Consider the following 26682-nt stretch of genomic DNA (forward strand, 5'->3'; position numbering starts at 1 on the left):
TGATCCGGTCACATACACCAATCTGATAACAATCAATTTTGTTTTTACCATAACCACATAATAACCGTTTTTGATTTGAGCACCACTAAAATTTGTTTTTGTTTAAAGGGGCTATTTGCAAGTTTTGCTATTGCTACATAGCTAGCGTTAGCATTAACTTACTTACCAGCATCAAACTCATTCCTTTTCTCACCAACGGCTGTCTCCAGCAGTGGAGAGCCAACTCTGGTGTCTATGACACATTTTCCTCTACTGAAGTTAGCACGCTAACCAGCTAGCCTATCTTGTCACTTTCCAACAGAAACCGACTGTAGCCTCCAGTCTGCCCTGAACATAGTGTTCCTCAGGCAGTGTATTATAACTTCCTGACTTGTAAACGCAACGATGGCTGAAGCTCTTGTCGTGCGACAAACACAACCACCCACTCCCACCAAGAAACCACGTTCAGTGGCAGAGAACAACAAATAGCCCCTTTAAAGAATTGTGACTAAGATATGTATTGAGATAGAAATTTTACAGCTCAATCATATTTTTCTAAAACATAGCAATAAAAGCAAAAACAGTATGACATCCATACCATCAATAACATGTTTAAACAACAAATACTATAAAATATCACAAATAAGGCTAAAACTTACTTTTAAAAATACATTTTATAATACATAAACATATGTAAAACTAATATGTACACTATAATGAAATATATTAAATAAATGTAGTCCTATATACTGTATGGTGCAGACAGATCCTTATGATTTTCATGAACTCAAAATGCATGATACTATTAATGTTCAGTGTTTTTTCAGCAAAACCCATTCTATGCATTTATGTTCTGTAACTACCTCTGTTTTCATTGTTAGTGGCGTGGAGTCCACTATTACCATGCTGGATTGAAATTGCCTATGTGGATGCAAGGAATTCATAGGAAACAAAGACGCACATAATCCAGCATCACTGTTTGTAATTTTGTCTCATTTATATGAGTGAAAGATGAGTGTGTTACCTGTGTGACTGTTCATCAAAAATGCCTCTACAATACGAGACATTTTCAGCGGATCATTTTTAATCTTTAATCTTGCAAGTGACGGGCTGCATACAACCGTGCCCTGCTGTTGGGTGGAAGCTATTTGTGCTGTGTACAGCATGAAATCAGATGGCGGTTACAATTATATCTGACTGACATCTTTATTAAAACAACATAAGTTTTCTTGGCCGCACTGCTAAGAAACACGGCAGTTGCTCCTCCGCTGTATTTCCGATGGTGCAGTTGTTCAATGAGTGTTTGCTAACATTAAACTGCACTTGCTGTTAGGGTTAGGGTTATCAACTTAACCGAGCATGTGCGTCATAGGTGCACTCCAGTACAATACACATCTGCTGACACGCACACACTCAAACTCAAATTCCTTTCCAGAGCTGTTTTTGATCCTAACAGGCAGAGCTGATCCGGATAATACTTCATTAGCATTCAATGATGCATGTTAAAGGAGATTGGAGGGTTTGCCAGAAAGTGGCAACTGATGCCGCTGAAACGGGATTCAGAAGGACACATGCTGCCATTGTGAGTGATTAGAAAAGCTGCAATGTGACGGTAATTTCCTGCATTATGTGCTTTACACACACACACACAGACAGACACACACACAAACTCAAACACACAGAGAACAGGTGACACTGTAAGCTGCATACCAATCATGTTTCCATGCTGACAATTGGATTGGAGGGTTTGGCTCGTAGTTGGCTCTGATTGGTTCTGCTGCCAGTCAGCCAGAAGACACACATGCAGTGTGATGGAAATGTGTGCATATGTTGGGGGGGGGGGGGTGTAACTAGAATGGGGGGGGGGTGTAACTATTAGTCACCATCCTCATTTTGAAATCTAGATATGAACATTAGTGACTGGTTGGCCTTAACATTGAATAGTATTGCATAGTGATTTAGAAACAAGTGTAAGTGTTAGGCCATCTGCTTGCATGTGTTCGGACGATGGTATGTCTTGGCGCTCCGCTCTGTCTGACGATGCAACCACATGCAACACCAAGGACTTTAAGATAATCAAATCATTCACAGATGCCCCCAATTTGAGCCAACACCTGACACACAGACACACACACACACACACAAGGGTCATGGTCAATTTAGCAGAGCTGTTGACTCATTAAACAGTGATGAAGAGAATCTCTGTTGGTGCCATTCAAACCTTTTTTTTTTTTTTCCAGCAGACAGACACAAGTGGCTGAAATCTAGCACTCTTTGTATGACCTGAAAGATCTTTGCACATCAGATCAGTGTCAGTTGATTAGATTTCGTTACTGTGTAAGTTTCAGCTCACACTTTTTGATAGACGTCTAATTAGCATCAACACCCACACATAACGAGATTTACTTCAAGTCAGAATCGATATTCGACAACAAAACTGGCAAACCTGCAGGATGTTGCACCAGTTCTAACACAGCCTTGTTCTAACGCGCAAAGTGTTTTATGAAGATTTTTATACATTATTAAATTACAAAGAGTAGCACCATACAAACCAGTCGTTACCTGACCTGAGCTCAGATCTTATCCACTATATCCACTACATGGGAGACAGTTTTGGTTCTGTCAAAATAACGAGCTTGTCCTCGTCCTTGAAGCCTTTTCTCTTGTAGAATTGAAACACAGGGCTCTGTCTTACAGTCAGCGCAAAGTGGTGCCAAGTGCGACACAAGTGTCTTTGCTAGTTACAGACCAACGCAGTTGTTTTTTTCCCATCAAGCATCCGCGTTGTTTAAATAGCAAATGCACTTGTGCCCATCTGAGCGAGGTGTGGTCAGGCACATTGTTGGCTATTTGCTATCTTGAGGCAGTGGAAATCAATTGCACGATTGACCAACAAAAACCAGGTCTGAAGTCAATGGCGCTGTGTTTCACTGTTATTTTAAGGGCACATCCTGACATAATTGTACTGCACTAGAGCACATCACAATTATACATGACCATTCACCAGCTACACTATAACCACACATCTCTACATACATCAGACCATTCGGTCTGCTCATGTTACATCCAAAACACACCCATGATTGATTAAAAGACTAAGAACAACCATTTTGAACCATGCGCCTGTCACTGCGACTGTTTTTTCTACTGTTAAAGTAGCAAATGTCGCCCTAAATAGAGAGCCACACTGGTTAAGAAAGAAATCTCACTATGGCACCTTGTTATTTTTCCTGGCACAGTTCTGCCACCTGTAGATCAACAGGACTGTGTATTTTTTTTGTGCACAGCAACTCACAAAATGGGGACCCATTCATAAAAACTGTGCTCCATAGTGCAACCAGTGGTCATGAACTTCCCAGGGTACCTTTAAGGCATTGGGAGGAAGTTATGTTAATGTGTGTGTGTGTGTGCGTGTGTGTCCCTATCTCTATTATCTTTGACAAAACAAACAAAGCACAAGGCAGATAGCATTTTTTTTTTCCTATCAGAGTTTATGTGAATGGAGCCACCTTTCGTCCCGCTGTTCTTTATCAAGCCTGGGGATTCATGTGAATGAGAGACGGTCTACTGTATGTGTGTACATGCACGTGCATGTGCAAGTGTGTGTAACCAACTTTAAACCTCATCCTGTCCTTCTGAGAAGAAATCACCCATAGCTGGGTTTACAGCATCCTGAGAGGGACAAGTGAAGAGGACAGCAGGCAGCAGGGGAACAGTTATTATCATCTGGTCAGCAGATGGGAAAAGCTGGGAAGGGTATTGCTGTGGGATTTACTTTCTGGTTGAGCAGCAAAGGCTGAACTCATCTCAACCTTTCCCTGACATAATCAAACCCCAGAACTCAATGGTAAGTTTAACCCCACTGGAAACTCAATGCCTTACGACCTTTTTTGTTTTACATTGGCCAGAGTAACACAGGAACAGGCAAAGAGGGAATTTTCTTAAAAAAATAAAATGGGAAAAAGTGTCCAAGAGATGTGAGTAAGTGATTGGAGTGTATATCCAGCTGAAAGCACCTCCCTTCTATCAATGCAACAGAAAATGTGGTATTTAATATCTTCCTCAGTGCTTAAAATGACCTCATTGAGAAACAGCAGTGGATTCCAGACTGAACCAAAACACATTACACCCTCACTCAAAAGACTTGCTTCCCCAGTTCGGGCCTGGCATCAATAAAAAGAAACAAATGTGATTTGTTCAGGAATTTGAAACAACAATGATTCAAATTAATAATAGTAAGATTTGTTGTTGTAAGAATAGTAAAACTGTTCTTATCAAACAATCTGTTCACCTGCCTTTATAGCTCAGTCTAATCATAAACTCTCTTTGCCCCATTACATTACAGAGAAAGGAGAAGGTTTCTATTTATAGGAGTGGTTATAGTCCCCATTTTCTTGAATGCTACACATTCATATAGAGCTGCTATAACGTAGTGAATATACAAAACATTTGTCCCTCATTTACCACTTATCCTCACTTTTTCATTAATTCTAAAACATCTCAATAGTAAGTTAAACATTTTGGTAAAACATCTGTAAATGGCTCATAAGCTTAGACTGTTATGTCACTGACGACAAGCCAGGCCTTTACTGGCAGAACCTGATATTGTGAAACTCTTTTAATAGAGTGTGAGGAATACGGTTCAATTTCTGAGGAACCCTCTGTAGCGCCTCTACTCAATCAAAGTTTAAGCTTTTCAGCGAAACCTCTGGACTACGAGACATGTTAAACAAGTGCAAACAAACAAAGCATCTCTCAGCAGCAGAAAATGTACATTCTTCAATTTTATACATACTGTAGGCTACACAGCACATTCTGCTGTCCACTGCTTTGAATTAAGTGTGGAGTAAAGACAACAGAGGCAACAGGATGAGATAACACAGCACATAGGAGACAAATCACATGGAATCCTTTGGTATGTTTTGTCTAGGACCAACACATCCTGCTTCCAGGCACTAAGAAGTGCTTTTCCCACAGTTCACACTTAACTTTACACACAGCTAAGTCAGTCTGCTACTGCGCTTTAGTCAGTCCATGTTAAAAAAACCAAAAAAAAAACCCAAAAAACAGCAATGCTTCTATTCATCACATACCAGTGAAGAGGCCTGGAGACTTGTGTAGAGGGAAACATGTCTCTACCGAATGCTTAGTTGTAAAACTGTCAAACTAACACACACAGCTCAGCTTGAAGTTAAAGCAGGCGCTGTTTCATCAGAGGAGAGCAATATCACTGTATTAATGTATTAACAGACAAAATATAGTTCAATAGTACATTAAAGAATAACTCCGGATTATTAAAACTTGTGAATTGGCTGTGAATGTTTCACAATTCTTGACATTAGCAAGAAAAAGTGACATGTTGGGGCTCATGAAAAATTCCTGCATTGGAACTGTAAATGAGGCAAGGCGTTAGGAGGCCGATATGAATCTGTTTTCCCACTCATCAGTTTATGTTCAGCTGAAATCTGATAATGATATTTATACAGTTCAGCCATGACCAAACCAAGAAACTCAATGGTTGGCTCTCACCTTCCTCTAAACGTTTCCTAAATGCTCTTTAAGTGATTTTCGACCAAATTAGCTCTTTGTCAAGACTGAAAACATCCGTTCAATCTCCACTTTCATTTTCTTCAAGAAATGAAGAAAATATTTTTTTGCTTACAGTGGGAAATTGGGTAGGACTGTACTATGAGTGACAGTTATAGTGAAACATATGGCAGGTTTCACATTGCATTCAAATGAGCTTTGAGAACAGTCACATCCTCCATCAGCTAAGTGTCTGGTTGTGGTTTGGATTGCTACCTTTCATGTTCTTTCACGCTGTATAAAGTTGACAAACCGCATCTATCACAGTGCCATGACTGCAGTCTTTCGCTCTACTCCACCTCTGCAGCTGTAAGCAGCTGGAACTGTATCTTCTCTAACATGTGCAGTACAATGGTGCCTTCTTTCATAAATATAACATATTCATATCACACTCAAGAGCCCTTCATCATAAACTGCTCAGGTAGAACCACAGCAAATGAATGTAGTTTGTAGGGAACAGGATTGGCTGACATGATGTATGTGAGGCTGCTTTCGTGCTAGGCAGACACAGTGCTTGGACTCAGAGACCCATGAACAGATTCATTGTTCTGTTGCTGCTGGTGACTTCAGATATCGCACTCACTGCTACACAGATAGACGGGTCGCCCATTTACAGACAATCAAAGATGCTTTGCAGCAGGTTGGTAGAAAACTCAAAGACAAAATGTCAAGATGGCATTTTCTAAAAACCAGTAAAATTATGCTTTAGAGGTAAATATGTTTTCAACACTTATCCTGGCTTTTTCTTTTCCCACGTGCACCCTTTGATAGATGTCTATTAGCTCTGGCTAGCTAAAATTACACATATTCCAGTCAGAGATGGAAACTAGTAGCAGTGATAATGCTAACACAGGCTACACAAAGTTAGCTCTACATGTACCAAGCAATGAACTGCCAGCATAACGTTAGTATAAAAAAAAGTAACATTAGCATCAAATTCCCGCTGTTTGCTGCAAAGAGGAGAACGGAGTCTAGCATGTATAAAATCCCTATTGTCTTATGTTTATTACTACAGTTTTAGTGCACAACCATCCACAGCCTTCATAAAATCCATGGTTATGACCACATCGCTGGAGCTAATAGCCACTTATGCAGTCTGAGCTAACCAGGAAGTATCCATCTTGCATTGATGGACATTTTCCATCCATTACTTTTTTGATTTGTGGAGTTTAAGGCACAATACAATTCAACATGAAACTCAACATGCTCATAAGCTCTCAGCCTTTCCCATTTGTTTTCTACCCCTCCCCATGTCCATGCACATCTCACTGATGATGTCATGTGGAAAGCCACCTTATCACTTATTGCAATATAAATGTAGCGGATAGACAAGTGGATGGCAATAAATAGCTAATAATAACAAGACAGGATAAGATAACTGGATATATAGATAGCTAAACAGCTAAGTAGCTATAATGCAATAGATAGATAGATAGATAGATAGATAGGACACATTATATCTCTTGCTTACCCAACACAATCACCACGGTCTTCAGCAGAGACATCATGGTGTCTCGGTTGCGTCGTGGTCCAGAGCTGTGCCGTGACATCCTCATGGTCCTCTGCCGCACATACACAAAGATGTGGGCATACAGCGTCACCATGACAACAAACGTCACCAAGTTAAACACTGCCCAGAAGACCAGGTAGGAGTTGCTGTAAAGCGGTGCCATGTTGGAACAAGTACTAATACTACAGATACAGTTCCAGCCCACGCTGGGGATGGCCCCCATGACTATGGACATAGTCCAGATTATGACAATCACCACTACCACACGCCGGTTGCTCATACGTGTGTGTAGCTGCATGCGGAACACTGTGATGTGGCGCTCGATGGCGATGGCGAGCAAGTTTGCCACAGACGCCGTCAGGCTGGTATCAATCAGGCCTTGGCGAAGCAGCCACGTCGAAACAGTCAGACGCCTCGTGTTTGGTCCCGTGTTGAACATCAAGTAGAAGTATGCCAGTCCTGCAAAGAAGTCAGCAGCTGCCAGGTTGGCCATCAGGTAGTAGATGGGGAAGTGGAATCTCCTGTTGACGTAGATGGCGATCATCACCAGGAGGTTGGCGAGCATGATGAAGATGCACACAGTGATGCCCAGGCCCATCACCAGCCTGCTGACGGTGTTCCAGTCGGTAGCAAGGGTCTTGCCACTGCGGTTGTAGAAGAAGGCGATGGTCTCATTGTAGTAGCACTGTTCCTCTTCCATGGTGGCAGAGGTGCTTTCTGAAAGGAGAAAAAATATAATGTTGGAAAAGATTTGAGAGATTTATGTGAGGGCTGTTTACACTTTCACTTAACAAGGTGACGTTCCCTCAAGAAAAACGTATTCCTGTAATCTGTTGGTGTATGCAGGGAAAGTGGAGATTTCCCTGCACTGATCTGTAACATTGCTCACCATCTCAAACAATACAAGTAGATTTCATCAGTAGGTCACATCCTGTTTTCCCTGACTGAATGTGCACAAGCCAAACTTGTGATGTTTGCCAGATAATAAAAAACAGATTAGAATCAACAGCAGAAAATGAACAAGTAGTTCAGGCAAAGAGTTTGACAGTTCGTGGGAATTTCAGTATGATTGTATTATTGTGTAAGTGAAACCTAAAACCCACAGAGCTCAAAACCTACCCAAAAAGGGCCAAGCTTGCTGTGATGCTCTGGGGTTTTCTTAGGAATTGTACTGATATCAGCAAAGGTGATCTTTTCCATTTCTCTCTCTCTAAGTGTGTGTGAAAGAGAAAGAGTGTTTAAAGAGTGTTGAAAGAGGCATGTTTCATATATTATGCCAAGATAACCATTTAAAAAAAGAAAAATTAAAAATAAAGCTTTTAGGAACACTTGGACTGCAAGAATGCCTGTTCTACAGTTTGAATTATTTGTCAGCTGCAAAGTGGCTCTTAATTAATACGTACATGAAATACCATTTAAATAGCAGTGTAATTTGAACTATATATTAATATGAATTTGGGAAACTCAAAGAAAATCTGTATTAGACACAGTATGACCTCTGTGTTCCTTTCTCTGAGCACATGCTCTGTCTTTATCCTTTAGTTAAAAATGAGCTAATCTCTTTTTCAGGAAAATGCATATATTCCTCTTTCATAACATTCAATACAAATCAGTGCTTTACGAAACGTGGGCTTAGGCCGGTCTCTGAAACATGGAAAAACAAAAATCCCCTTGATCAGTAGCCATTTGTGTGTGTGTGTGTGTGTGTGTGTGTGTGTGTGTGTGTGTGTGTTGTGTGTGTGGTGGCCTGAGTATTTCACAAACAGAAAGCAGCCATCATTACTGTAAGACAAGAACAGCAGCTTTATAAGAGCAAAAAGTCTAAAAACAGTTGTTAAAATGAATCACAGTTTACAGCAACAGCACACAAAAGTGGTGTGTGTGTGTGTGTGTGTGTGTTTGTATGTCTGCATGCTGTCTTGGGCAACTGTGTCAGGGTGTTTGTTTATGTGTCTGTGTTTTTTGTTTTTTTGGGGGGTTTTTTTCCCACCTGATCATGTTTTACAAGTGTTCCTGCTTGAAAAATCAAATCAGAGAAAACTAAACAGCAACAACATCAACATGATGCTTATAAGTCACCTAACAAACACAAACAATGCTAACAGGAAAACTGTGTGTGTGTGTGTGTGTGTGTGTGTGTGTGTGTGTGTGTGTGTGTGTGTGTGTGTGTGTGTGTGTAATAAGCTCAAATCCCACACAGATACTGGCTCTTCTCACTCATACATCCCCGACCGGAAACAGGACCTCAGGGCTAGAGTAGAGTGTGTGTGTGTGTGTGTGTGTGTGTGTATGTGTGTGTTTTTGGTTGTGTGTGAGTAAGTGATCCAGAGACAAAGAGAGAGAAGGGGGGAAGCAACTGAAGAAACAAGAGGGGGCAAGGAATGAAGGACGGGTATTAGAGGGTTCTGGGTCAAAGGCCAGTGTTTTTGTGGAAATCCTTCTCTTCTGATTTACCTTCTAATATGACTGCTCCGATCCTTTAAACCGTCTTTTAGCTCTGCAGTGACACAGCTAAAATCCCCACTCTGCCAAAACTGAACTGCAAACATGATGACTTGAGCAAGTTGTTTTTTTTCTTTTTCATTTCTTTTTTTTCCCCCCTTGGACTAATTTGCAATGTTGGGAAAACGCTCACCACCTTCACCTCTCAAAAATTCACATGAAAAATAAGGGATACTCCTGGGAAATGAGGCCGTGTTGAAAGCTACTGTATGAAAGCTAAAGATTGCCAAAAAAACTCCTACACCTCAACTGCTAAGGAGCACTAAATCTCATTGGTAATACATTGTTTTGATAGCCGCAATTTACAAGACATGTTACATAAGGCAGAGGGTTAGTTTTGCGGATAGCTGTAACCCATAATTTAGCTCCTCACTGGGCTTTTGTTCCACAGCACACTGTACTGTAAATTCTATATTTAACCCATTTAAAAAAAAAATCTTAATCCAAGCCAAAAGCAACTATACTGCCCATCAACTATACAGCAGGCTGGCTCAGATTGTTGGCAGTGTTCCACATCCTTATAGTGCTTCGCCAGAACGAGTGTGTGTTAGCCCAGTGATAGCATAAGGGAAGTCCTAATCAATTAAATAAACGGTTTTCTGGATTCTGTTTATATCTCCAATTTCCTGAGGCGGGCTGATATGGCGCTCTATCTGCAGCCATGTTTGCTTGGAGTGGCTGTAAAATGTTGTTTCATTCGCTGAAATAGCAATGGTACATTGTATTAGCTATATTGAATTATTGTTAATACTGGACTGCTTCAGACAAGCCAGATGTGTCTGCTTAATTTCTGCACATTGATATGACATATGATATGATATGAGACATGTCAAAAAAGGGCCACTGGCTAGTAATCATTATAACAGGGGCACGTTTTGTCATTACATGTTATTTATATATGATTTATGACCAGCGTTTCAGAGTCCATAATTAACTAACCAAGCTAACCACTCAAAACATGAAGCCTCATTCAATAGACATAGAATAGACATGTGCTCACACTGTATGTGCATTGAAACAGGTTTTCTTTGCCGTAATCATTGCTCCTGTTTTTAATGGCCTGTCAGAGAAAAAACAATCCAAGTTTATCTGTAGTTAATATGACACACAAAGAGGGAACTCTGTACTAACAAAACTGTAACTTTGGAAAAACCCACTTGATTTGTCTGACTCAGACTGCTGAAGAGTCGCCTTACAGCAGCTTCAGATGAGACTTGGAATATTACTGTATCTGTGCACCACTTTTCCTGTTTATGATCTGTTTGTTTTTTTTCTTTTGATGTTTTTGGTCATTTTTATAATTACTTTTTAATCTTTAATTTCTTCAGAAAGTCTAGGGGATGAATGACCCACAAGTTACCTCAACAAATGTCAAGGTTTTAACTGCCCCGCACTGCGCCAAAACCCTGAGGATCTGGAGATATCCGTTTTAGGTTCTTGCAAGAATCTGAATCATATCTGGAGATTGCTTGATATGACATCTTACAATGTTGTGATTAGAGCATGTCCAGGCCAGATTTCATCATATATGGGTCATAGTTTCAAATATCTGGGCATCTACAGTCTGGGATATTTTATGCAGTGCTGCACGAGGACAAAAACCTGGGAGTTTGATATGAGAGCTGAAAAGTCTTCCAGAACCTCAACAAAACTCAGTTGCCTTTGTATAGCGATAAGAACAGCGATGACCTGGATGACTGAGGACCTTATCTAACCTGCCTGTCAATTTGAGGTTTTTAATTGTTATTCACATGCAGAGAAAGCAATAACTTGGCCATTACAGGCAGGGAAGGGAGCAGCTGAGTGAGGCAGCCTCTACGACAGCTACCACAGCAGATGAAAGCTCATCCATTCTGAGGCTTATGACCAATACATGTCTAGAGGGAGCAGTCACCAGGGCATTAGATGCCTGAGGCGAGTCGTCAGTACTAGAAAGTGGAGGAAGTGTCAGTGGCCTCTCAGTACACATTCCCAACACTTTCATCAGACCCTCGGAGCCTGCAGAGGGAGATCCTGTCATTGTGTGTGTTAGTGTGTGTGTTTGCTCCCAGCAGCCGGTGGGTGGGTCTCGTAAAAGGGAAAGATTGAGCAAGAAAGAGGACACAGAAAGAGGGGATTTTAGATTTCTGTGTTCCCACACCTGGGTGTGTGTATCTGCACTATAACAGGGAAAGTTTGAATTACTACATTGTTGAAGCATTTTAGTGTGTGTGTGAGTGGAAAGTTTGGAAGTGTGTGTGTGTGGTCAACGTCTCGAACCCTGGGTGTTAAAGATAGGGAGCAAAATGCTCTCTTCATGCTTGTTATTAATGTGTGACAAAGTCTGGCTGTGTGGAGAGAGAGGGAAGAAAGTGTGTGCATGTGTGTATGTGTGTGTGTGTGTGTGTGTGTGTATGTAAGTGTCTAACAGGCTATGAATGGACCACCCTGGAATCCATACAAATGAGGTCATAACTCAAGCATCAGCACCAGGGCTGCATCCGTATGTTCATAGCATACAGCTCATTAACACACACACACACACACACACACACACACACACACTTGCCTATTATTATAGTCTTTCCCTCTCACTGTTACATACACTTTATGAGTTGTTGGCAAATGAGCTAAATACAAATGACACACCCTTATAGGATGAGATATTTGCACAGGCCCTCAGCTGTCAAAAGATGCTGAGACTCAACAGCAACACCAGCTGCTTGGAAACTCAACATTCATTTGCATCTCAAGATGCTTGTTGAAAAAAAAAATCTAATCCTGAAGATAAAGGAAGTGTTAAAGAAAAGAAAATATCATTTGACATTAAGGATTCAGGAGAGCTCGAGTGCCCAAAATGGAAAGGGATCACGTCATGGCAATCCAGCTTTTAGAATTTAGACCTTAGCAGTGGTGCTGAACAGGCTACAAAAATATCAATATGAAATGTTATTTGTTGAAAGAACAGGGAAGTTTCGAACTTGATCTGAAAATTTGTTGCTCCTGATGAGAGAGATGGCTAGACAGGTGTAGGAACAGCATGATGGAACAGCAAACATCCTTAAGTGTCCGCAGAGGAAAAATGAGAGAAGCATTAAAGGCCCCAAAAACAACACAGAGTCTGTTTATGTTCAAGCGACAAAGGAGGAAACATTATTGTAGAGGATCAGGGGAGATTCATGGGTCAAAAATAAACATATCTGACTTAAGCACGTTCACTTCCCATTTGACCGGCAGTCATTGGTTATAACTGTAACCAAGACAACAAACGTCCCCTGACCTAAATGAAGAATTAAATGGAACCCAGACACAATGTTTTTCTCCACTTAACAAAGAACTTAATTTAACGCAGTGATCTTTTCCTCAATCTAACGGAGTCGTGAGCCTTTACATAACCAAACCTTAACCATAATGTCACATCATAAAACTGAAGTGTTTTATAACAATTTTCACAGGAACAAGCAAATGATGTGATCCTGCAGATCAGAAAAGGGAGTTACAGTCTCAATCTGAGAGGGACAGACCACACCCTGTCGCTCGAACTGTCATAGCAGGGTTTCCTTTCATTAATGCACACATCATTATTAACTTTTTCGATTTTCTTTTTCATTTTCTTTATAAAGTATCGATTTAAAATATAAACATAAAAATAAACGCTACTTGTTTTAGGAGGGAGGGAACGCACTGTAGGTCTGAATGTCCTTTGTGTTCTCCTACATGGCTCTGACACAAACTGACTCCGGCCAAGTCAAAGCCAGAACAGAAGTTAGATAAACCTCAACAAAGCCAAGTCTGTTCCCGTCTCTAAAACCATCCACCATCCACCTTTCTGCTCGCTATTGTTAATACAGTGCTGAGATGAGGGGAACACCACTGAATTTTAGGTTTGACATGTTATTCCTACACTGAGCGAGAGTTTAGTCTGTACTAGTGAACATTATTAGTGTGTCAGAGAGATGTTTGGCCACTCCCTGCCCTGGGAGTCTATACTGTCATATACTCCACAGGCAATTACTCATAAAGATGGACAATTAAAAGATGAGTTTGATCACATCCTACACAATTTTCCAAAGACAGTGTTTCCCCTGCTTCTCTGGAACTGATAAGACACTGACGCTATACAAATCAGTTGTGTGTAAAAATCCGGAAAGCATTATTTTAGTTCACACATCCATTCTCTGCCAGATGAAAGAGCTCAAGGCGATCGCACTGGTGTATAGCCTCGCTGGGAGCTGTCATGATGCATCTAGGATTTTCTCTTTTTATGGAGAAAACAATACATCTTCTGGCTTTGGAGATCAGAAAAAAAAAAAATATGCCATCTGAAGCTCAGCTGGATGATAAAGCTCAGACAAACATTTGTTAATGTTTTATTATCCAAGAATAGACAATCTCAGAGTATATTCTTGGCTCTAGCTTTATAGAATTATTCATCTGTTGTCCCAAAGCTTCTGAGAGAGGTCACAGTTAAACAGACTGATTAATGATTCCACGACCTGTCCAGGGTGTACCCCGCCCTCGCCCAGTGTCAGCTGGGATTGGCTCCAGCCCTCTCTTGTCCTGTTTGATTTAGGCCTCATGTTAGTTAGCTAACATGAGTTGTGTCTTTGTTCATTACATAAAACAGCATGAGTGTCATTACACATGCATGAGTCTGTAGGTGTATTGATATTAAGGAAGAGACCTTTCCTCAGTCTGACTAAATTGTATTTTTTTTTACTTTATATCCACTTGCCATCATTTTTCCCCACCTGTAAAGTTCCCAAGAGGATTTTTAACCTTCATCCCATGACATGTGGAGTGTTTTCTTTTATTTTTATTAATGGATGTCCTGGATCAAGTTTTTCCATTTGTGCGGAGGTGTCAGGGATATCACCTCATACTGGTTTAAAAAGCCTGATTTTCTTTGCGTCTGTTCGATGGCAGACAGGGCATTATAAGATTTCAATTTTGAGTGTGAGCCTGATCCACAAATTCCCACTTGGCACTGTTGTGGGAACGTGGATATCTTGTGTATGACAAGTGAAACTGAGAAGACTTTCAACTTTCCACACTTTTCTTCCACCTCTACTCTCCTCTCCTCCTTTCTCGTCATCCTTTCCAACCAATAACCTTCTCTACTTTTTACCCAGTTTCTCTTGATTTTGTTGTCCTCTTTCCCTCCACCTTGCTTCCTTGCATCCTAAGCTCTTCTCCCACCAACTTTTCCACCAACTTTTCTCTTGGTGAGGTGAGAAGTCACCTCTCTTTCTGTAGTTTCTCCTCTCTACCTCTATCTCACCTTTTTCTGTCTTCTGTCCCCTTTTTCCTCTCCTCTCCTTCTTCCTTTCCTTTCCTCTCCCTTTAACTCCTTTCCACACCGACCCATCCTTCTCTCCACTCCTCCTGCTCTCTAACTCCTCTCACCCCAACTTCATTCCACGTGTTCTCTCCCCTTTTCCCTCATCTTCTGTCATCTCCCTTTTCCTCAGCATGTCTCCTCCTCTCCTCTCCTCCCCACCTCACCCCACCTCCTCCTCCTCCACCACCTCCCCCGTCTCCTCTTTGCCAACTCTCCACACAATGTGCCCATTGTTTCCACTACTCCCACCCCAGAAAGCAGAGAAACAGGACTTCTACAACCCAGAATGCACACAATCACTTTCACTCTCACGCACACACACACACACACACACACACACATTCATTCTCTAACTTTCTCTTTAACATCATGGGCGAGCGCGCATGAGCCACGCACATACACACCCTCGCACTTGCACATACTCTCAAACAGTTGTTGCGGAGCGGCGGAGCTCGGGACAAGGCTTGGATTGAGAGGTGGTGTTGAGTCATGTGTGACTGCAGCCGTAACGGGCTGATTCACGGCTCGTCAGTTGGATGATACCCCTCCAAACACTTAAGCACTTCAGTCGCAGCACATGAAGCCCCAGGCTGACACATGTACAGTCATTAACTGACAGGATAGGGTATCAGAGGAATCTTTCTAGAAAATGACTGTAAAAAAAAAAAAAAAAAGTCAAAGACATAGTCACCATCAAGTGACCAAAACTTGACAGTAACTGCAAAAAAAAAGTGCATTTCTAATGAAGGATAAACCACACAGCAAGAGATTTAAGCAGCAGTGATTCATCACATCAGCAACAGAAGCACTTTACTCTTGGACGTCCTCTGACAAAATTATGTTTTATTCTCCAGGGAGAAGGAGTTAACTTGTTGCTGCTAAATTACACACAGCTCTGCAGAGAAGGGCTGCGCGGCTTTCACAGTGGCTTCTGGTTAGTCCAAAGCCACTGGAAGCCATGTTTTATTTCAAAATAACTGCCAGAATCATAAATAACGTATAAAAGCCATTTTAATTTGGCAATAAATTCTTCCAGGGATCACGGCTTGGGAAAGCTGAGTGACAACCGAAATCCAACTCATGGGTTATTATCTGCGGAGGAGTGTATAACATAGTCTTTCATATAAACGTCCATCTATAAGCTTCTTTGCTCTAAGGTCTTTCTGCTATGATCTGTTGCACACGCTCAGGTTTTTAGGCTAAAGGGCAGGAACAAGAAAAAAATCATATATCTAACCGTGAAATTAATCCTTGAAAAGCCCCCAGAAATGCAGTTTTAGAGCAGCATAAACTGTATGACACAAACTGTATACATGTGCACAACTTCACACCTAAACTTAGTGCAACACGCAGTGGCAAAGAGGAATGTTTTAGTGAGTTCCTCCAAGTTTTATTTGTATCTTGTGCTCAATTGTCACTCAGGTCAACACATAAACACACGGTCAGTCAGACTATGGTATACGCTTGTCTCCTGTAAAAGGCAGAGATCATTGCGACTGGTTTTCACCACTTCTCACAGTGTAATTTCAGGGTGAAGGGCACCACACCAAAATTGTTTCCAGGGCGTTTTAGACATGCATCATCTGTTGGAATGAATTTAAATGAAGGACATTGTATCCAAGCCTTGATATACCTAAGCCAATGGTTGCACATTCGCGCACCTTCTGTACATCTAATACATCTGTTATTAATTATATTAGTTGTAGCTTTGTTGCTCAGACAGCGATTTTGTATGATTACCATTGATTTAGCACAAAAAAAAGAAAAAAAAGATTTCCCGTTTTCCTGTGGCGCTCCTCAGGGCCCTCTAGTGGCCACAGGGGCCCTGAGCAAATGCTTAGTTTGCTCATGCATTGGGCCATGTCTGAGTGTATTTATAGTGTTAAAGGAAATTACTTTCTGAAAACTGACACTTTTACTTTTGCACATGAACGTGCAGACATATACTAACACACATAAAGATGGTACACCCTCAAAATGAAAAAAGTAAGGGAAAAACCTAAAACCCAGGAACTGAAAATCACAACATGAACAGTACCTGCTTGAAATGTGGATGTTTTTTAGGGGTTTTTAGAAACAATAGCCTTCCTAACCACAGCATGACGCAAAACAAGAGGAACTCGGGGAATTTGGTGCTCTTTTGACACAGAAAACTGCAGTTTATGATTGTTAGTTTAGTGCATTTAGAGTTTTTCTTAATGATAACCAACTATTTACCAAGGACTGAATCCAGATAAACAAGTCTCTGTGTCAGGATTTTCTGCAGTTTATTGTTGGGTGTGTCCAGCCATCCTCTAATGAAATCACACTACTGGAGTCAGATTCCACAGATTACATCACTGCAGTTCAGATGAAATGTGGAGTTGCGTCAGCGCGGCCCTCAGAGATTTCTGGGTTTGACTCAAAAGCCTTTTTCAAAATCATCACTGAATGCCCTGCACTGTCACGTGCCAACATCACTAACCCTGAGCTCTGAATGAAAACGAATGCATGCATGTGGTGGGACAGATATGTTCTGCAAGGTGTGCACAAAATGCAAAAGGGTATCAGTGTCTTACAAACATAAAGATATTATAAAGCACCAGGAAAAAAAAAAACAAAAAACATTGCACTTGACTCCTGTCTGATGTACTTGTGGCCCTTTAACACAGAGAAAAGACAACCAAGGAGCTTTATGGCCAAGCACTGGAATGCTCTTGACTGCCCAACCCATTCACCTGACCTCAGTACCCCCTGGCATGTTTCACCAGCTGGAGACCACTGAAGACAAAAAGTAAGCAGGCTTTATTTATACTGCACTTTGGAGGACAGTAATTACAAAGAAACATTTAATTGTGCTAAAGACCTTAGTTTAAAATGGCTTTAATTTACTTTTATGACAATAACCCATAATAAAAAGAGTGCAAACATTTTTTTTCAGATTTATCAACAATCAAAAATGGAAATCTCTGATTTACATACGTATTCAGAGCTTTTAATTAGTACTTTGTTGAAGCACCCTTTGGCAGGAAATTGCAGCCTCAAGTCTTAGGAAAGTCTTCTATAGGCTTTGTGCATTTGGGCAGTTTCTCCTATTCTTCCTTGCAGACCCTCTCAACCTCAGTCAGACTGAATGCTCTGTGAACTGCCCTCCTCACGTCTCTCCACAAAAGTTCTCTGGTGTTCAAGTCCGGGCTTTGCTGAGGCCATTCAAGGACTTACCCCGAACCATTCAAGCCTTGTCTTGGCTGCATGCTTCAGTTTTTTTGTTGTGATTGAAGGTGAACATTCGTCCTGCTCCTCTTCAAGGGTTTCCAGGGCACCTTTCTGTTTCTGTGTCCCCATAGCCTCCTGCTTGAAGACATACTTTCCCTACTTTTAATGGCTCAAGGCAGGTCCAGTCTAGTATATCACTGAAGCAGCTAATTAAAAACTTCTAGGCCTCTACCAAAAGATTTATTTCTTTTAATTGAGGTACCAACATTGCTATTTAACTGTACTACAGAATTTTCCCTTCCTCTTGCTGGAAGACTGCACCATTTTCCATTAATGCCTTCTTTTTAACAAGCAGCAAACTGTCTTTTGAACTCTTCAGACATGTGCACAAAACATGCCTTCATTCACGGCGCACCACAAGCTCATACATCTGTGAATATAAAGATCCTCAAACTAAAGTGGCAAGTCAGCAACACAATCTCACTGTCATCGTTTCACTTGAAATCAAAAGCATGTGTCACTGTCCTAATACTTACAGACCTCAGTGCACACTCAATACAGATGAGTCAGCAAGTTTGACTGAACCTACGACATGTGTCATGTGACCTGCACCTACAGCTGCATTAATGTAAGCATACTACACTCTGCTTCTAAGTTTTAGCATCTGACAGCGTTGTTACGGTGCACTGACAGGCGAAACCCACTGTGTGTGTGGGATATTTTGGTCAGTGTCACAAACATTATTCACAGATTCAGGAGTTTTGCTGGGTGGAGAAAAAATTCCTCACTCTTGCAGATTTTGGTTCCTCTTTCCCCTAACTGACTTGAGATATCCTTAACTGATGATATTAACCCACACACACACACACACACGTACTCACACACATACGCATGCACACACAACAGAATTAAAGCTAGAGGAAGGAGGGATTTACATGGACAGGAATTAATGTGAGGGAAGCATTGAGGTAAGAAGTATAGGGTCTGGCGTTGCATCATCGACACTGTGTGTGTCTTGTGCTCTCGAAATCACAAACATTGTGGTCGCTCTGCCTGCATGCGCCTTATAGATGCCTCGCTCACAGTGTGACCATCAGCTGATAACAACATTTGGTCACTCTGACCAATATCCTATTGTCTAACATGCATGGGTATAGAGAATAATCTTTATATTTCTTTATCTCCTTCTCAAGAGGTGGCAATTTGAGGTCCAGTACTGGACATTTTTGGGACATAAAAGTCATAATAAGGTTTCCGTAGGTGAACCTGCAGAAGGATTTGGGTTACACAGCAAAGACACTCAATACTAAACTCTGCTTTTAATATTTTAACAGAACAGGGCTGTCCACAAAGTAATACATGGGTTTACCTAGTTTTACATTACGTTCCAGTGTGCTTGCTGTAGATCTAGATGTCTAAGGTGCCAAGGGACTGGACTGCGCTGACAATTACTGCAAGGACGACATATTTAGCCATTAATGATTGTCGACAGTGGGCATGAGTCTGCAGAAGAAATGGTGCCTTCTGAATACGTTAAACACACTGCAGGGGTTGTTCCTGCAGGGCACTCAAAGCTCCCATGACTTTTCACTTACTTTTCATGACTAACTACAGCAGCTACTCTTCTAGCTTACCATCAACCCTCCTCCACACTCTCTAAGGATTAATGAAATAAAGCAACCTGGGCAGGGAGATGTGTAACACCAGATGTAGTCTGTGACAGGGGATGTTGTGAGGTAAAAAAGTTAAGACAGCTGCTGGTACAACACAACACACGAACAGTGGGTTTCCCTTCCAACTCTCAGTAGCCATATTGAAAAATAATTATGTTAAAATTGTTATCCTAAACTGCATTCTTCATGTGTCTCACACACACACACACACACACACACACACACACACACACACACACACAGCAGTAGCATCCTCAACCTGACAAGGACAACCTCTACAGTTTATTAATACATTAGGTGACACTGTGATGACACACTTTCTTTGAAGAGAATATTTGTTACATTTGCATCTCCGGCATGAGCGGAACATACAGCTAATATACAGCATGCGAAACTCAAAGCATAAACACTAGAAATGAACGTGTTTGCCTAAAGCATCAGTTAAAATAAGTCAACCAACAAGTGACTGACAGCCAGAACAGACTGCAGTAATTCATCAGGAGTTATGTATTGGCCTCCAATAGAATCATAAAGCAGGAAAACCTCAAACAGTTCACTGGCAAATGGCCATGACATAGCCTGCTTCAAACTGTCCTGACAGAGCAATGACAGACAAGGTGGTAAACAGGTCTTTTGTGCCTGGATGCTGTTTGCATACAACTTATTTTTAGTTACAATTGCTTCTCTGTATCATGGCTAGCATCCAGAACTTTGTCAAAAAAGACTTCCTCCACCAAAATAGAAATGACCACAAAGCTATATTTAATGTGTGCATACAGACTGACTGAATATTACAGCACTATACACAACAACTATGAAAGCAAGTATCTAACTTTTCAGTCTCCTGATACAACAACGTCTGCTCTGGTCTCTTTTGGCAGTGAACACATAGGAGGCAATGTCAGCAGGGGAGGTCTCTGTACCTCATGTTTCACTGAAAAGTTTTAAACCACTTCATCTTCTCCTCCTCTGATCAGTCTAAAGGGTCCAAGCAGGGACCTTCCGAACTGAATTATCAAAAGCAGTCTCACAGTAGTTGCTGGGGACCACCCAGATGTATTTGATAGCATGGAGCAAAAAAAAAGCATCAGGCATTAAAGAGACAGGGAGGCTTTTAGGTCTTTCTATTACTAATTTCGACTGTGGCAGAACAAGTGTAGCTTCCTGGCTTCCGCTGGTGACCGACCACTGTAGACCTGCTGTATGTGAAACCATGCGCTTACAATTGCAAACCAAAAAGTATGATCAGCAGCAGAGGTGCATGAGGGACGCTGCATGGTGGTGCATCACATTTTTTAAGGTGTCAGTGTGATCAGCTAAAGGAGAAGTGGTGGTCTGTGGTCCACAGACTCATGTACGAGCTCCAGCAACTGAGAAACCATCCCATGGAGGGAAGTGGTTTTACTGAGAAGCTCAACAAGCAAGCGTGTGTATAAATGTAAAGAGATAGTGTTGGTGATAATACAACTGTTTGTAAGGTTTGTTGTATATTTTTTGAGCTGTGTGAACGGGTAGGACTTTTGATTGAATCCTTTCCCTGTTCCCATGCACTGGAAATGAATTCAATAGCTCACAATATGCGACTCTGTTACCTGCATGGATGTGGAAGAAATCTGGACGTTGGGAGAAAGAATGGGTGGAATGCAGGCCCTTAGACGAGGGGGAGGAGAAATCGTGCTGTCAGTAATCACAACACAGATGTTTCAAGGACTCTCTCGTTGGACGGATGTCAGAGCCCATGCAGGGAAACATAAAACAATCATCTTCATGGGAGACGATAAGTCTTTGCTGTGGGGGTTTTGTTTGGTTTGAGCAAGAAGGCCAGAGGTCAGAGGCATCAACTTATCCCTTCTAATTTTCCTTTCCGCATCTCAGTAGCTGTGGATTAACTTTTGGATGAAATCTATCAATCAGAACTTTATGGACTGATATCCCACAATGCCTCTCTGGTTACTGATGAAACCACTGAGTCCCTGAGAACTATCCCATCCCCATAACTGGAGCCCTGGTGTGTCATGTCCACGGTGACACAGGTTGATTGTCCACTGAGCAGTCTCATGGTTAAATGATAGAGGAGAGTTTGGAAGACTGCACATGAAGTAAAATACTGGTCATTAAATCTAACAGTGGTGTTGCCTTTAACGCTTTAAACCAATCTCCAGCAGGTTGCTGTGTGTGTGTGTGTGTGTGAAGGCGGTCACAAGGAAGCAGCATTTTTATTCTAATTACTCTTCGCTGTTCTTCGATTTTATCCAAACAGTTTTTGTGTCTCAGTCTCCCCCACCATCTCTTGTCATCTATCTCACACTTGTCCTAACTTTAAAGGTAAGGTTAAGATTGTACTTTCTTTCAGTATTTAAAATGTGCTGTAGCACATTGCTCTTTTTAACAAATTGGTAAGAATGACTACATTCAGAAATATCTATGAGCAACAAAAACCGGCCTTGGTTCAGTTACCTCCAGGTCAGGACACCAAGCGGGCTGCAGCCCTATTTCTGAGGGATTTCCAAAGAAAGAGCGATAGTATTTCTTGATGTCTGAAGTGGAAAGGTTAAATGTCATATTTTCAGCCTCAGGCTGATAATGCTGAAGACCCTGTGCTCTAGTTACCCTGTCCCACATCCAGCTGGATTTATCTCAGCCTGGTTTGATGTCGACATACATTCGATTCCACGAGGAGTCATACAGTCAGATGAAAATATCCCTGAAATTAAAAATCTAAAGTTCCCATATGCACCAGGAAAAAAGCTGCAGGTTGAGTCAGCAGTCAGCAACTGTGACTCATTCAGTGTAACGAAACATGATTCGATAAATGTTGATTCCCTAATTAAAACAGCTTGAAAGCCACTGAGTTAATCTATCTACAGAGGTGTAAATGCTCCTCTCACTCCCCCATACCATCAAAGACCCCCTGAGGTTTGTGGCAGTGGGAGGTGGGTAAACTGTGTTCTAGCTCTCTCTTGTGAATGCATAAGTAAACACACACACACACACACACACACACAAAAGCTTAGTTTAATTAGGTGACATCAAAAGGAAAAGGTTAGAATGTCAGGAGCATATGGCTTTTTTACAGTTGACCTTTACAGTCGGTTAAAGAAGAAGTGAAAAGATCCCCAGGGGTCCTGTGGGGATAATGACAACCCAGAGCTAATTTCATGGTGCTCCAGCCATTTGTTTTTGCTTATTTGTTTGGGTTGTTTTGTAAACATGGAATTTGCCCTAAAGGCAGCAAAAGAGGAAACATCATGTAATCACCAAAATGGACCAAACCCATCTAGTTCTAAATTCTAGCTATAATCGCTCCACTTTTCTCACAGTTCAGTCATCAGCTCCTTGTATGCTGCCGTCTGTCACTGCTAACTCTACACAGTGAGGCTGTAGAGAGACTGATGGGACCTTTAGCCTCAACTTCACTTCTCTCCCACCTGTGCGGGATCTTCTAGGAAGCAAATGTTTCAACTTTTCAGGCAACAAATACACACAAGAAATTTTTTTGAATGAATTTGAATGAAAAGTTAAGAGTCTCCAGAGAGATTAGAAATTCTCCTCAGCGGACACAGATACCCCGGTCAGTCGTTACTGATGTATTCTAATTTGTAAACTGTTGGACGGACTCATGGAGCATCACTAGTTGGGGAGGAAGAAAAATGGGCTTTTAAGATGTGGTTTTTCGGTAAGCGTCACCACGCACCCCACAAGAGGCCATCAGAGCGCTTTGTGGCTGCTGAATCCACTTCCTGAACTGCACGAGACTTTTTGTTATCCACAATGCACAGCTTCAGTTCCATCAACACCATAAACCCATAAACTTTTCCACACAGGCTAAACTTTGCCTCTCAGGTGACTGTAAAAAAAAAAAAAAAAAAATCAGTTTGCATGATTTATCATGGCTGTAATTACTCATAAAGCACCTGACAAGAACCTGAACTAGACACAGGGATCACGAATCCCAGATAAAAGAATGGAAGGATATAATGTTGGAATATTTTTACCTGTTTTGACTAGTTACTCTATAACCCTGGAGACACATCAAATCATGTCTTTATATTTCTGTCACACGGGGGCAATAATCAAATAACCCCAGGCTCTCCGCTCACATCTGACTCTCTTGTCTGGGTTATTAATCTACATGCTCAGTGAAGGCCAGGAAGGTTAACATGACCTGTCTGCTTTAGAATCACATGGACAATATTTCATCCTTATATCCTTTACAGGAACCAACCCGACACCTCTGCCTGTGTCACGTCTTTAGCATAGTTCACTGAGAAGTTAAGTTGGTTCATGTTGAATTTCACTGCCCCGGTGCAAGGCACAGTGTGTGTGTATTGGCTCCTGCCGGTAGCAGACAGCATCGAGGCGTAGCTGACGCTTTGGGAAGACGCCAACACCAATACAACTGTTTGAGGACCATCAGTGTGCTGCTGGGCTGCTCATCCTGTTTTAGCAATGACTGAAACTGACAACACACGTGTTTCCTCTCGGACAACAGATGCTGGATAACTTTTGTTTTTCTTTTTACAAAGAAGAGGAGGGGTGGGGGCCGCGTTTGGCAGATCCGACGAAGAAATCCTGATGAAAATTCCCGAACACATTCTCTGAATGCAGATCAGCGTGGAAAATCAAGACAGATGTCAAACTTTGACTCCTAGACCCAACGCCCGCTTGTGTTGGTTTTTCCGCTCACTCCCTTCCACAAATATTGTTGCAGTCTCAGAGTTTGATAAAGAGCCCAGCTTTCGCGCAACATGTCCCTCGTCTCAGCCTCTATAGGCGCACAACCGCACAACCGAGCGTCTCCCGCCCGCATAACGGTGCGCTCAGCGCATTCACGCATCTGCTAATGCCATCAAAGCCTTTATCTGAACCTAATGCTTCCTCGCCACGTCTACGTGGCAGGTACACTTTGATTATGTAAAGATGCCCGCACCATGCATGCATATGAGGACGCGCTAAAGTGAGCCAAAGACTGAAAACTTTTTTTTTTTTTTGTATGGATCAAGTAAGGATCCAGTCAGTGAGCAGGAAAAGAAATGGAATACTTACAGCGTCTTCTTGTCCAGTGAGAGCAGTAGGTAGGTAGTTTAGCTTACTCTCTGACTGGTTCCTGGATGTCCAGCTCAAGTTTGATCCGTGGTGCCTGAAATTCCCCCAACAGACAACTCCTAGAGACTCTGCCTGCTCAGCTCTTGTGTCAAAGTCGCAGCGGTGTAATACAAGACTCCAAATCCAATATACAGCCAGGTAACCCTTTCATTTTATGTCCCTGCAGCAAAGCAATATCTCCTCTGATTCCCACCAGTATTTTTATTTTTTTTAGAAGTTGTTCTATTTATTTCTTGTTTTCCCAGATGATGACGCCCTGATGCTCTGCTGCGTCTCCGTGCCTCTCTGCGCTGGCGCGGCGGCTCCACCAAGCTCCCTCTCTCTCTCTCACTGACCGACTGACTGCCACACACACTCTTCAGGAGAGGACCTTTGTCTGCACATGACGTCACACGCATACACACACACACACACACACACACACACACACACACACAGGCACACACACACAGCAAAATAATGACAAAATCATGTAATTGAAGAGCAGCATCTTATTTTGAGTATTTTGCAAACGTTGAATTTCACTTCAAATAAACTTCATAGAGCTGTGGGACTTCTTTTTCACAAAAACACTGAAGACAGGTGAAACCTCAGTTTTTATTACCCCAGCTAACATTTTTCCACTTGTTTTATATAAAAACATCTATTTGAAGATGTAAATGCCGTGTGACCAGAGACATTTCTTACAGTGCTGCAGTTGAGAGTTGTTCTTTTCTTCCTCAGCGCCTAATTGGAAACACATTTTTTTTTTTCAGTAACTTGTTAAGAGAGAGACAGGAAGGGAGAGAGGGGTGGAGTGAGGCGGAGAGAAAAAGAGAGCGTGAGACTGACACCGAGGGACTCAAAGACATATTGTATTCCTTACCAATTAACCTTCCGTATAATATATTAGAAATATTTCCTCCTGTCTGCCGGTGCTGGTGTCCAAGTGAAGTTCAAAAGCTCCTCCTATGAAGTTCTCAGGTTATGAGAAAGTATTTGGCGGGGACAGTTATGTCTGCCAACTTTGCACCATCTGTGAACACTTAGAGAGGTGTTTGTAGTAAACCAACCACCGCGGCTGTGGAATGAAATGGGGTGTTAAAGCCACGATACGTTGTGAACAATATGACATTTTCTCATCTGTCTCATGAAGTTACATCTGTCATTCACATTCAATTCTGTTTAGGAACGGCAAGATAACTTTGCGTCACTGTCATGAATATATCACCCACATACATTATGCAGGACACAGCTCACAGTCAGGTGCCACCTAAAAGAAACTGTTGACTGTTGGTAAAACATGTGCTTCTTGCTCCCAATTCCCAATTCCAATTCCACCTCATCCTTTTCCCCGAGGTCACTGATGTACATTATGGCTACCTTGCATGTCCTATCATCTTTGGGAGTTTTGCTTTTGCATGTCCACAGAAATTAATGCTACGTGTCAGTGAGATGAAATTCAGCCACATGATTAGTGGAGACAGTATCAGAGAGTAAGGTTGGCAGCATTTTTGGACCAACACAACTATTGGGTTTGTCCACCTGACATGTAATCTACAACATCTCTGCTGCTGTTTTCTCTGCCATGATCATCAACATCAACAATATGGTCACCTCCTCGAGTGTCGCAGAAAAAGCTCACAGTGACTTCATATAACATGTTTAGTAAGAGTAACCAAAATCATGATCTCAGGCTACATCCACACTAATATGTTATTAGCTCCGTCTGTATGACCACTTCAGCTCCACTTCAGAAACAATCTGCATCCACACTGTCACACCTGAAAACACACACATACATGACCATTCACGTACACCGGGCATGTGAG

The 26682-nt window shown here is 41.7% G+C and overlaps 1 protein-coding gene and 1 long non-coding RNA gene across 2 annotated transcripts in view; one reads left to right on the forward strand and one right to left on the reverse strand.

Annotated features, from left to right (window-relative positions):
- lpar1 (lysophosphatidic acid receptor 1) overlaps positions 1-25119 on the reverse strand; it is a 36612-nt gene extending 11493 nt beyond the window's left edge. Inside the window, exons 1-2 of the mRNA XM_071466062.1 lie at positions 24812-25119; positions 7037-7792 (exon numbers count right to left, since the gene is read on the reverse strand). Of these exons, the coding sequence (XP_071322163.1) occupies positions 7037-7775 (739 nt within the window). The 5' untranslated portion in view covers positions 7776-7792; positions 24812-25119. The remainder of the gene's footprint in view (positions 1-7036; positions 7793-24811) is intronic.
- On the forward strand, positions 24887-25247 carry LOC139611393 (uncharacterized). The gene is made up of 2 exons (XR_011686305.1): positions 24887-25009; positions 25117-25247. It is a non-coding gene; the product is annotated as an uncharacterized lncRNA (long non-coding RNA).
- Positions 25248-26682: the final 1435 nt, after the last annotated feature.

The sequence above is a fragment of the Trachinotus anak genome, unplaced genomic scaffold, assembly GCF_046630095.1.
Source record: "Trachinotus anak isolate AG129_WGS33_773 ecotype Australia unplaced genomic scaffold, CSIRO_AGI_Tana_v1 ptg000028l, whole genome shotgun sequence".
Classification (NCBI taxonomy): domain Eukaryota; kingdom Metazoa; phylum Chordata; class Actinopteri; order Carangiformes; family Carangidae; genus Trachinotus; species Trachinotus anak.